This window comes from Typopeltis vanoorti, chromosome 7 (assembly GCF_054136105.1).
Source record: "Typopeltis vanoorti isolate ZY-2024b chromosome 7, IOZ_Tvanoo_1.0, whole genome shotgun sequence".
Taxonomy (NCBI): domain Eukaryota; kingdom Metazoa; phylum Arthropoda; class Arachnida; order Uropygi; family Thelyphonidae; genus Typopeltis; species Typopeltis vanoorti.
Genome location: NC_143555.1, coordinates 51,407,470 through 51,421,517, shown reverse-complemented (window position 1 = coordinate 51,421,517; position 14,048 = coordinate 51,407,470). Strand labels below are relative to the sequence as shown.

General features: G+C 36.0%; 1 protein-coding gene across 2 annotated transcripts in view; it reads right to left on the bottom strand.

Annotated features, from left to right (window-relative positions):
- Positions 1–12,685, bottom strand: part of mRpS25 (mitochondrial ribosomal protein S25) — a 92,584-nt gene extending 79,899 nt beyond the window's left edge. Inside the window, exon 1 of one of the 2 annotated variants that reach the window (XM_090395861.1) lies at positions 12,466–12,685. In XM_090395861.1, coding sequence (XP_090251987.1) covers positions 12,466–12,602 — 137 coding nt within the window. In that variant the 5' untranslated portion in view covers positions 12,603–12,685. The remainder of the gene's footprint in view (positions 1–12,465) is intronic. The other variant, XM_090395862.1, reaches the window with a different exon arrangement.
- Positions 12,686–14,048: the final 1,363 nt, after the last annotated feature.

The window sequence follows — 14,048 nt, the reverse complement described above, 5'->3', positions numbered from 1 at the left end:
GTGGCCAGTAGAAGAAAGAATAATTATGGTAGGATGGGATTGATTGGTGGAATGATAACTGCTGCAGGGAATATAGCTGCGATATTTAATGACAATTTATAAAGGTTATATTCATGATGTTACGTTCATTCTTATGAATGTAACATCATGCAGAACTTGAAAGCAGTGGAAAAGTAGGAGGAGGAGGAACTGTTAGTAAATGAATAGGAGGTATATGAGGAATTGAATAGACGATGTAAATAAGGCTGTGGGACGTCATGCTATTTCACCACGTGTTTTGAGGGAATGTTCCAGAGAGTTAACAACAGGTTTTACATATCTTTTCAACATGAGTCTTTCACTGGGTCAAGTTCCAAAAGAGTGGAATGAGGGTAAAATTGTTCTAATTCATAAGGGAGGTGATGGGAGTAGGGCTTTGAATTATAGACCAGTCTGTGTCTGTAGTTGTGGTTAAGGTATTAGAGAAGTTAGTTAGGACCGAGATTCAGAATTGGGTGGGCAACAGAAAAATACTCTTTGGAAGCCAGCATGGATTTACTAAAGGAAGATCGTGCTTTAGGAATTTGCTTACTTTTTATAAAAAAAGTGACAAATGCGTTGGATAAGGGTGTTGCATATACAATGCCATGTGTTCTCCACAGGACCTTTTGAATGGGCAAACCACCTGGCTGGTTTTACTGACCACCCAGATAATTAATGTGGTGAATTGACATGGCTAAATAATGAGCAAGAATGGAAAAATAATTTAATACATTTTTAATTAATAGTGATGAGAAATTGAACTGGAGAGTCTCTATATTCGTGAGACCAGCTCAATTTCTTGCATTGCAAGCCAATCTCGAGAGCTTTGAATATTCACTTTGATGCACACCAATCCATACGAGGAAGAAGACAAAAATCAGGATCTCAAATACAACAGTATCGGTTGCAAAGAAGATCTTTTACGAAAGAGACATAATTTTGAAAGAAGCAAATTTGAATTGAAGGCAAAAATTGATGTTAAAAATTTACATTTTTCTTAATAATAGTTTTTATCTGAAGATCGTGAGTCAAGTGTTTAATATTTTATTTTGTAAAAGAAAATAGGCCTGCACATCAAATATAGTTGTGATCTTGGGGAATTCTCGGGGACTATGACGTCAATCTTGAGTGATACCAATTCCCATTCCTAGTAATTAATACTTATAAATAGTAAAATTGCAACATAACTTGTGTCATGTGCCTTGGGTATTACTGTGGACAATTCAGTGATTTGTTCTGATTAATTTAATAACAATGATATTTTGTATTTATTAAATTACCCCATAATGACTAAAAAGTCAAGTCAGAAAACCACACTCTTAATTTATTTTAAGAAAGATGAAACTGATAAGCATAGTAGTGAAGACACCAAACCAACAACAGAATCATCGATTTCTGCAGAGTCTCTTTCAACTGTAAAATGTATGCCTAAACACCGCTTATCGGGTATTAACAGTTGTTTAAAAAATTCCATTGGTTAGTGGTGAAAGATAATGGAATGATGTTCCACACATATGAAATACGGAAAGATACGAACCACAAACAAGGAAGTGACTTGGGTAACTATGCCATGCACAAGACTTCGAAAAGAAAGCTTGGTTGACCATGAACAAAGCAAGTTACACACTGATTCTTGTTCAGATATAATTGAAAAATGTATATTAGAAGAAACTGGAATAGGGCAAATTGAAAAATCAATTTCAATTTTGAATAACTTGCAGAGAGATGCTTTTCTAGATCTATGTATTGGTTAGCAAAAAATGAGTTACCACATACTACATTATTTGAAAAATTGCTTGAGTATTGCAAGGCTATAGGCTGTTCCTACTTGGAACATCTTAATGTTGGTAAAAATGCACATTATACCTCAGAAAGAATAATACAAAGTTGATTGATATTTTAGCATCAGAAATTAGATCTGAAATATACATTCTGCAGATTATTTCAATGTTTTATGTGATGAAACTACGGACATTTCAGTTTTAAAACAGCTGATTGGGCACATTAAATATGTTTGTCAACTTAGAAAAGAGGTCAGGGTTAGTTTTGTATCAACTTACAATATCATTGATGGCAAAGCTGAGACTATAACTAACAAAGTAATTGAAACCCTTGACAGTCTAGGCTTAAAAACTTGTAATCTGGTGGGCCTAGGATCTGCTGGAGCAGCTGTCATGATTGGAAAGCAAAAGGGAGTTGCAAAACTGCTTTTTTCAAAGATAAAACAGATGGACTCATGGTCAACTGTCATTGTGTAAACCACTGACTTGCTCTTGCCCAAGCAGCTGCTGAAGTGCCTTATTTAGTCATGTTTAATGATATCGTAAGGCAATTGTTTTTCTTCTTCCAAAATTCCTCAGTCAGGATGGCTGGTTTAACCCAAATCCAAAATACACTGAACAGTCCTCAGATTAAACTTAAAATGGCTAGTGACACTAGATGGCTGTCTCATGATTCTGCAATACAGTCTCTAAGAGAATGCATGGTGAGTGTTATAGCTGCATTGGAAAGAAAGGCCACCAAATGAAATGATATCACAGCTGAAGGTTTAAGTAAATATATCAGCACATACAATTTCATAGCTTCACTAATGATGCTTTCAGATGTGTTACCGCATTTATTTAACTTGTCTAGATCATGGTAAAGGCAAGACTTAACTGAAATAGAGCCAGTCTTAGAAGCCAGAAAATTATCCATCATGGAATTGAATGACACTCCTGGCAGTCAATTTCAAAATCTTCATCAGCATCTTTCAGGTGAATGGTCAGACCTTCACACTGATTATTCAGATTCTAATGTTATTACATTTAAGACTACAATATATGATAAATACACAGGCACAGTTATTAAACACCTAGACGCAAGATTTCCAGATATGCCAATCATTTCCTGCTTTTCAAGACTTTTCAATGCAAAAAGTCACGATCAACATGAGGCTTCTGAGATTCTTTTTAATTATTATTCTAGAAATGGAATTCCTGCAGGTCTAAACTATGAAAGTACTAAACTAGAATGTGCAGTTGCATCAAAAATGATTAATTGGACAGTCATACAAAAATCTAGATCCAAGACAAATACTGCTAAAATTAGCAACATCTGAGCTCAAATATTATTTTCCAAATTTAGCAAAACTAGCTACTGTTGGACTGGCCATACCTGTGAGCACAGCTGAATGTGAAAGGGGTTTCTCTGCATTAAAAAGGTAAAAACCTGTATGAGGAATCGCATCAGTCAGAACACTCTAAATAATCTGATGCTAATTTCACTGGAAGGACCAGATCCGATAGATTTTAATTACGAAAAAACTGCTGTCAACTGGGCTTCTAAGAAGAAGAGAAGAATTAATGTATTGAATTTTAAGCTGTGAGCATTACAAAATTTTTCATTACTTAACAAGATAATAAGAAAAATTTTAGTCTTGTTTGTCATAATTACTATATAAAATATTATCCTTGTTTGAAGTAATTCTAATAAAATTACTATTTTAATTTGTTATGAAAAAGGGTCTTTCTTAACTTATTCAAAATTTTTATACACCCGGCTAATGCTTCATTCCATCCAGCTGGTAAAAATTTCTGGGGGAGAACAGTGCAGTGGTATATTTAGATTTTACAAAGCCGTTTGATAAATTGCCACATGACAAGCTGGTAATTAAATTGGAACAGATGGGGCTGAACAGTAGATTAGTTCACTGAATTGGAGACTGGCTGTCTGATAGGTATCAGTGAGTTGTCTATGGAGGAATGATATCTCAGAAGAGGAAACTTACTAGTGGTGTACCCCAAGGGTCTGTTTTGGGTCCATTGCTGTTTATTTTGTATGTAAATGATATTTGGAGAGGACACTGGCTGAATGGGTAAATGAGTGGGGATGTCAATTGAATGTTGGAAAGTGTAAGGTTTTGAAATTTGGGAAGCAGAGATGGGATTCTACATCCCATCTCTGTACACAATCTGTGGAAATATCTTGGAAATATATTGATTATTATCACAACAGATAATAATCAATATGCCAGACCAATTTGCCTATACATTTTCTTCAGACTGCTCTCCACATTATAAGGTCTATAATACCACCCAATGAAATATTTCATCCTATCCACCTCTCACCATCTTGCTTCATATCCACTGCCTTTACTCCTTGCATGTCCACCACGGATGGCATAACTTCTCGGCTACCATCAACAGCACTTCCCCTCCTCCCTTTTTATCCTGTCTATCTTCATGAAAAAGAAGATCATATCCTTCCATCTATATTCCTATCATGTTATCCCCATCCAGCCATGTCTCACTTATTCTGACAATTTTAGGGCAATTTTTTTTTTTTTTTTTAATATGTTGGGCCCATATACAAGAGGTTGGCTGTTCAACCTATAGTACTTTAGAACCATATGTGGGTAGCGGGATGGGAGAGGACAAACTTGTTAACGTTCGATTTAAAAGCCTGTATATTGTATTCCTTGGGAAATACATCAGGGAGAAGATTGTTCCACAGTACAGCAGTAGCAGGGATGGTAGAGGAAAAGAAACTTGTTCTCTGGGTTTCGAGGTGTACTGTGAAGAGGTGTTGGGAAGTAGCTGTACGTGTTCCAATGGGTTTAGTAGAGTGGAGGAATTCTTGATGTTGTTTCAGATGAGCATTTACCATGAAAATATTTGTAGAATATACAAATTGCAGAGACTAAGCATCTATGTGAAAGTGGGGGGAGTGGGTCAGTAAGCCATGGATCATTTATCAGTCTAATTGCTCTCCTCTGTATTAAGGCGAGCATTTTGAGGGAGCTTTTAGATGCCCCACTCCAAATGTGAGAACAGTATTTGATAGCTGGGCGGATTTGCGATTTGTATAGGGTTAACAGTTGTTTTGAAGTGAAGTAGCGTCTTGAGCGAAATAGAAAGCCTAGTTTTTTGGAAGCTGAGGATGCAATGGTTGTAATGTGTTTATGCCAGGAGAGGCCTGATGTCATGGTAATTTGGAGAAGAGAGATTTCATCTTGTCTGGGAATTTGAGTGTTATCAAAAATAATACTTGGGGAAAAAGGTTCTTTTTTTGTGTGAAATAAGACAGAACTGGGTTTTACTAGCGTTGAAGTTCACGAGGTTATCTGAGCTCCATCGGAGAATGTTTTGGAGGTCTGCATTAAGGGAAATTGTGGTTGATGATCTGTGGATTGAAGTGAGCTGTACAGGGTGAGGTTTATCAAATGAAAGGGAGGAGTGCAATATGCTGTCATCAGCAAAACTGTGTATTGGGTTTTAGGTCAAATGAAGTAGGTCATTGATGTATAGAAGGAAGAGGGTCAGTGAGAGAGAACTGAACCTTGTGGGACCCTGGCATTTGTTGGATAGTGGGAGGATAGGGAGCCATCTACCATCACACATAGTGAGCATCCAGACAGGAAGTTGGCAATCCATCTGCAGAAGTCCTGAGACAGTCCAAATGATGAGAGTTTGCCTAATAAGCCTTTGTGCCAGACCTGGTCAAACGCTTTAGAGATATCAAGTGCGACTACTTGAGATTCACCAAATTTTTCCATGGCATATGTCCAGAGATGGGTGATATATGACAGCAGGTCACCTGTTGATCGGCATCAACGGAATCCATACTGGTGGTCGTTTAAAAGCTGGGCGCCTTCAAGGTACAGTTAGGAGTTGAGAATTAATGGTTTTCTCCATCACTTTAGATAGGATTGAGGTAAGTGAGATAGGGCGGTAGTTAGATGGCAGCGATTTGTCACCCCTTTTTGGGAATGGGTTGAATATAGGCCAATTTCCAGGCTTTGGGATATTATGGAGTAGGAGAGTGTGTATAGACGGCATAGAATAGGAGTCAGTTCTGCTGCACAGACTTTCAGGACAATTGGAGGAATGTCATCAGGGCCAGGGGCTTTTTTTTTTGTGTGTCTAATTTTGACAACAGGTTATGATCTCTTTCTGGCAAAAGGATACAGGGGACATTGTGTGTTGGGAAGTTGGAATGACTGGGGGACATTTGCCATTGTCGGTTATGCGTGCATTGGAGGCAAAGTGTGAAGCCGGATTAGCTTTTTCTGTGGGTGATGTTGCAATTGAGCCATTTGAGTATGATAGCGGGAGAAGTAGTGTAGGGCAAAAAGTTGCAACCAAATGCTTTGGCGAGAGACCAAAAGGCATAGCTGATGCTAGGGCAGGCTGCAAGCTTTTTGCCCGTTCAAATTCTGTTTTGGAATCATCGATACTTTTTTTTGAATCTATTTCAGGGCTTCAGTATAGGTACTGAAGGAGGTTGGTGTTCTTAATTTGAGCCAGTTGTGGTATGCCCGATTTTTCGTTTGCACAGCCGTGGCACATTTTTTGGAGAACCAGGGTTTGAATAGGGGACGGCAGTTCAGAGTGGTGTGGGGAATGTATGTTATCATGCCAGTAAGGATTATTTTGGTGATGTGTTAGGATTGGAAGACTGCAAACAGTAGTCCAACCATGGGAATGAAGCAAAGTTAGTTTCAGAGGCTGTCCCATTTAGCACTGTTGTAAATCAGACTAACCTTGTGCAGGTGTGACTATATGAATGTTGTTGCATTGGGCAGGAGATGAGCACTAGGTTGTGGTAAGATTTACCCAGGGGGGGGGGGATGGCTCACTACATTCACTGTATATTTGGAAAAATCATTTGTAAGGAAGAGGTCTAGGGTATTTGGTATTCTGGTCGGCTTGTGAACAATTTGTGTAAGGTCGTTGGTGATGGCAAAGATTTCGGCGTCTCTGCCTGCAAGATCTGTACAACTGGAAGAGGAAAGCCAGTTGGTGTTATGAACATTAAAATCACCTAGGAGGATGATTTCACTATTAGGATAGTGGGACTGGAGGAAATCAACTTTTAAGGAGAGGAAGTTAAAGAGCTTGGAGTGGTTGGTGGCATTGGGAGAGCGACAGAGACAGCAGATGAATCTGACTGAGTAGGCGAGAGATATTTTTAGCCAAAGAAGGTCAAAGTTGGGCGATTCAAGGTTAGGTGCTCTCTGGCAGGGTATGTCAGAGCGGATATATGCACACACACACACACACACACACACACACACACACACACACACACACACACACCACCCTTGGATCGAAAGGAATTAAATAGTGAATAGTTTGGATGGTTGAGATGGATGGTACTGGGGGAAGGTGAAATTTGTGTTTCTGTTAAGAAGAGTAGGTGGGGTTTGGTTGACTGCAGATGATAGTGAACGCTATTAAGGTTGGAGTTGAGACCACTGATGTTGGTGTGGTGGATATGCAAGGGTCTGTGGGGAATGGCTTTGATCACTGGGGTCTTGCACGTTTCCTATTCAGTGCCTGCATACCGGTCTCCTTGGTTGCGTCACTTGGTTTTTGCACTAGTTTGGTTTGTTTGTAGTCTACGGTACAGCTGTTGTCTCCATTCTGGAGTTTTTCTTCTAGTTGTTTTCGGAGTTGGCGTCTTTGTTCCCTTTGTTCAAAGGGTGTCAGGTAGAGCACATACACACGATTTTGGGCTACTGTCCTTTAGCTTGCTATTTATCTCCGTTATTAATTTGGTAGTGTTTGTCGATGTATCACAGATCACTTTGACGAGACGTGGATAGTTCGTTCCGTCCTTTCTTCTGTTTACGGGACCAAATCAATGACATATGATGTTGTTGTTTCCGGGATCGAAGTTGCATTCACCTGCTAGTTTGCTAACTTCTTCTTTTAGAGATTTACTGTTTTCCTCCGGGAAGTTCAAAATAACGGCACTGAGTCTCCTGTTTTCGGCCTTGAGCGACGAGTGTACCGTTGATGCGATTAAATCACAGAGTTTGTTAGCAGGTACAGATGCACTTGTGATCGGCCGCTGATCATCGAATATCTCGAGCTTTGTTCTAACTTTCGGATATTGGAGAGAAAGTATCGATCATGTTACTGATGTGTTGTTCGAGATCTTTGACTCGTTTGCCTATGTTTAGCAGCTGTTTAACAGAGGGGAGGCATATCGAACAGAAAAAAGGCTGGTTCAGTTCGATAAGTAACTTGAGCACTGAATCCTCTACTTTTGCGCAGGAAGTAGGTAGCCAGTTGTGGCAGAAGTCGCACGATATATCTTTTTTTTCTTTCGGTAATTTCTGTTTCGCAACTGTGGCACTTCATATTGTCTTTCAGTTTGTTGGCTTTCAGCTGCACTACGCTGACAGGACTCGAAGTAATCTTTCGTTGCTGACCTTTGTTGGCACCATCTTTATTTTGCATGGTTGGCATATTGGGCACTTTCACGTGGCTGTTTTTTTGATTGAATAATAACTAATATGAAGTACTACGGGTACTTACAAGTTGTGTAGAAGTAGCTGGCTCCTTGGTACCCTCTGTATTCCGTTTACTGGTTGTTTTGCACAAAAGAGATACTTGCAAGTGTGATAAAACTCAGGAGCACAAGTTTAACAAAACTTATTCACAGGTGCCATTAATCCAACAATTTTATTTCCTTTATTTTGAATACTTCCAGTATTTGTAAATATACTTACTAGCTTAATGTTGAGAAATACCCTACTTTTCAGATATGATGCCTCCATACCACTCTTTGGTATCATCACATAGGGCAAAACAAGCCATGAATATGAAGTGAAAAAGAAAAAACATGTTGGAGATGATAATCATAAAACAAAAAAGAAAGATCTGGTCTGACCTACTATACCTTAACCATACAATAAACTGAGATATTTCCATTGTCATATTTAGAAAAAAACTTTTTATTCCAGACTTCTAAAAGAATCAACTACAGTTATCAATTTACAGGGATCTTTGATCAGGAAATCTCTCATTAAATACTTCAACATCTCAAATTTCAATTTTGCCAACAATCACCTCCAGTCTTTGCTTGATGACAGCTAATGCATGGCACACGACTTCACATTCATGTTTAGGATGAATCAATTTTTCTTTTGTGACGAGTTTTGAGCATGTGGATAACTTTGTTCCTATCTGTTTGTTTGTTTTTATATATATATATATATATATATATATATATAAGAAAGAACATAGTTTTGTGATAGGCAGGTCTTGCCTTGGTAATCTGCTAACTTTTTTTATAATAAAGTGACAATGGTGATGGATAAGAGAAATGGCTATTCAGCAATACTGCTGGACTTAACAAAGTCCTTTGAAAGAGTTCCATAGAGAACTTTGCTGCCTAAATTGCAGCAAATGGGAATGGATACGAATTGGTTGATTTGGATTAGAAAGTGGCTGGATAGATATCAAAGAATGGTTTATGGAGGAGTTGAGTCCAGGAGAAGGCAGGTGACCAATGGCAAACCACAGGGCTCAGTACTTGGTGCTTGCTTGATTTGTACATCAATGATATAAGAAACGATATGACAGGAAATATTCGGTTATTTGCTGATAATGCTAAACTGGGATGAGCAATAGTGAAGGTAATGTAGAGATCCTACAGGATGACTTAAATAAACTATCAGTATGGGTAAAAAAAAATGGCTGACAGTTTGATGTGGCAAACTGCGAGGTGATGCACTTCAGAAAGAAGAAGACAGAAGCTGCATACTATATTGATGGAACTGTGGACAAGGAGATGAAACTTAGAGGGAATACTACAAACTTAGCCAAAACTACACATCATATTACCTGGTTGGTGAAGAACACACTAACAAGCAAGAACTAAGAAATTATTGTTCCTATTTATTACAAGAAATCTGGACTATGTGCAGATCTAGTTACCTGGATTTTGTTTAGTTGGGGGAAGTGGCAGGAGTATCCAGAGGCAAGTGACAAAAATTGTGGCAAGTCTATTAAATGCTCTCTATGAGAAGAGATCAAGTGTCTGTGAGTTTCAAAAACTAATTGATGAAAAAAAGGGGCGAAATGATAGATGCACATTAAAGGGATTTTTATAGGATCACAATGAAGACTCTTTTCAGCACATGGAAGGAAGCCAGAAAACACGAGGGAGCACAATTAATTAAAACTGTGTAAGAGTGTAGTTAGCAAGAGTAATAGGACTACATTATTTTGCTTGGAGGGTGGCGAATGTTTGGAATGGGTTGCCAGAGGTGATTGTGAGCACTTCATCAGTGAATAAGTTTAAGAGGCATGATAGGTATTTCATGAAGAATGGATCGCCCACTTATCGTGGGCGATCCATTCTTCATGAAATACCCGTAGTACTTCATCTGATGCCATGAAGATACTTGTATATATTTTGTGAGTAATGGATCCTACCAATACGAGTCATCTGACACCATTCAAATGACTCGTAATGTGTATATATATATATATACATTATATACACAATATATATATATATATATATATATATACATTATATACACAATATATATATATATATATATATATATACATTATATACACAATATATATATATATATATATATACATTATATACACAATATATATATATATATATATATACATTATATACACTATATATATATATATATATATATATATATACATTATATACACTATATATATATATATATATATATATATATATATATACATTATATACACAATATACATATATATATATATATATATATATATACATTATATACACAATATATATATATATATATACATTATATACACAATATATATATATATATATACATTATATACACAATATATATATATATATATATACATTATATACACAATATATATATATATACATTATATACACAATATATATATATATACATTATATACACAATATATATACAGGGTGTTCGGGATAAATTTGACATATTTATAATTAATTATATTTTTCCGTAAGTTACATGTATTAACACACACTTCTCTTCATTTAAAAGTTTGGACCCTTCTTCATTCATATACAAGATGTCAGAAAGGATGGATAGCTGGAACCCACCTGAATCATGGAAGAGAATAACTTGTATCATGATGATTCGTGCCCGCCATCAAAATAAGGATATTACGACTGCTGCCCAATGCTCCCTGAATACAGTAAAAACAATCAGGCATGAACTAGAGACTTGCAATGGTGACTACGAGGATGTAGCAAGAAGAAAGATCCCTAGCAGACGATCTGATTGCGTTCGTACAGCAGAATTCCTCGCAAATCTGCAGGAACAGGTGTTGAAGAACCCTGGCATTGGAATTCGGGCTTTGTTCGTGGAGTTGCTAACTGTAGTCAAGCCCTGGATAACAAGGGTAGCCAATGGTAGGCCGTATGTATGGCAGCAGGATTCGGCCCCTTGCCACACCTCTGGGAAAAGTCAAAAATGGTTGTCTGAAAATTTCTACGACTTCACCAGTCCAAATGTTTGGCCTCCAAACTCCCCAGACCTTAACCCCATGGATTATTTTGTATGGGGCGCAGTTGAAAAAGACACCAATCGCACTTCCAGTAATGCAAAAGCCCAGTTAATGGATAAAATTAAAACAGTTTTTGCGGCCCTTCCCAGGGAGACTGTAGCATCAGCTTGTTCGAGGTTCCGAAGCAGAATTGAAGCTGTGATCGATGCTAATGGTGGTTATTTTGAGTAAATCTTGTTGATAGTATTGTAATTAACTCTGCCTGTAATGTTTTTTTTGTCAATTCATTAAATTTAATAGATACAAAGAAGATTTTCTTTTTCCTTACGAAACTGTCAAATTTATCCCGAACACCCTGTATATATACATTATATACACAATATATATATATATATATATACATTATATACACAATATATATATATATATATATATATATACATTATATACACAATATATATATATATATATATATACATTATATACACAATATATATATATATATATATATACATTATATACACAATATATATATATATATATATATGCATTATATACACAATATATATATATATATATATATATATATACATTATATACACAATATATATATATATATATATATATACATTATATACACAATATATATATATATATATATATACATTATATACACAATATATATATATATATATATATACATTATATACACAATATATATATATATATATATATACATTATATACACAATATATATATATATATATATATATACACACATTATATACACAATATATATATATATATATATATATATACATTATATACACAATATATATATATATATATATATATATACACATTATATACACAATATATATATATATATATATATATATATATATATATATATATATATATATACTCGTATATTCGTATATATAACTCATATATATATATATATATATATTGTGTGTGTGCTAATTTTAAATTCTAATGAAACCGTACGTTTTAATGTGAGCGAAACTGGCAAGTTCGAAGTTGCAAATTAACGACTAGCAAAAATTTAAATTTCTCTTAAATTTTAAGAAAAATCTAAAAATTTCTGTTAAAATTCATGGTTTGGAATAGAAGTAAATGACTGTGAACGTACCGCGTTCCTTGGTGGTATTTACCTTCGTCATTACAATGCACAGTCATAATTTTCACATGCGGTTTAAAAACAAGGCGTCCTTTCTCTAAGTATTTCAATGTTGTTCTTATCGGGGCGGGTCCCCTCATAAACGGCATGATGAAAATGTTATTAAAACCAATATATCAATATAAATTATAAATAAAACTTCAAACAATTGACAAACACCAAATCGCTTTTCGTCAACTGCATCCTTCCACTCTACCGGTAGTTTCCTTCGTTAACAAAAAAAAAAAAAAAAAAAAAAAAAAAAAAAAACTTTGGATTCGATAATACGTTTTTGATATGTTAATATTATAAGTTATATCTACTATTACTACTAATAATAATAAATTAATAAACATATATTTGAAAAGACGGATTTCTGTCAATGATGCGATGAGTGAGATCGAGGTTTAGTTACTTAACATGCATTGTGAAATAAAAAAGGAGTTTGACTCCTGATATCACTTTTAAAAGGGTGAAGAGGAAGACGTTTTACAATTATTACCAGATCATAATTTAATAATGATATGAAAAATAAGAATCAAATCACGCGTATCTAATCAGTCTATAGATGGTAACTAGCTTCAATCGCCAAGTAAATTCACAAAATACGCAGAAGACGTAGTTAGTGTGTCTATTTATGACTCAGTATCAAATACACATGATGAAATATGCAACCATGCAATATGACATCACATTAATTGTTGTTGTTAATGTAAAGTTGACAACGACATTATGTAAAACAGCATATACGTAAACAGCTATAAAACAAAGTTAATTAATCATATGGAGAAACCCAGGAGTCACATATTCCGAATAGCGAGTATCACACATACATTCATTATTCAAAACATTATGACCACCCAACCTGTTTCCGACCATACAGTTCCCAGAAAACAGGCCGGTGGCATCCCTTTTTAGTATAGGAATTTTCTTATGGACATCCTTGATTCTTCTTTTCATTCCCACCGAACGCATCTTGACAGCTAATTTTTACCAGCGGACAGTTTCCGACCATATATTTCCCTACACGGTGACAATGTAATCTGATAGGACTGAATTCTTCTATAAAGACCACACCCTGTTTTACCAGACAACGTCCCATGCACATCACGTTCCTCAGATTTGAATCTTACTAAACATTTACGAAATCATTGGAACGGAACATCAGCTGGTGGACGCCACTGTCTGGCTCGTTTGCTGGTCTCTTAAAAGTTACTTTTTCTAGTTAGTCCAGAATATTTCACAGCAGCTTTCATGATGGAGTAGAGTCAATCCCGCACGGTTATCTCAGCCAAAGAAGATAGAAGTTTGTCATAATGTTTTCACTCATGGGTGTGTTATGCATGCAATTCGTCCATACAGGGCCGGCTTGATCGACGGTGCAAGATTTGGCGGTACATTTGCACTGGGCGACAAGTTTTTCTGGGGAGGAAAAGTTGGCATAAACTATACGAAAAATAAGGGGAAGGGCCGGCAAAATACGCTACTGCACGGGGATGCAAAATTCTTAGGGGCGGCCATGTGTCCATATAGCTCTTCTTATACTCGTTCATTCC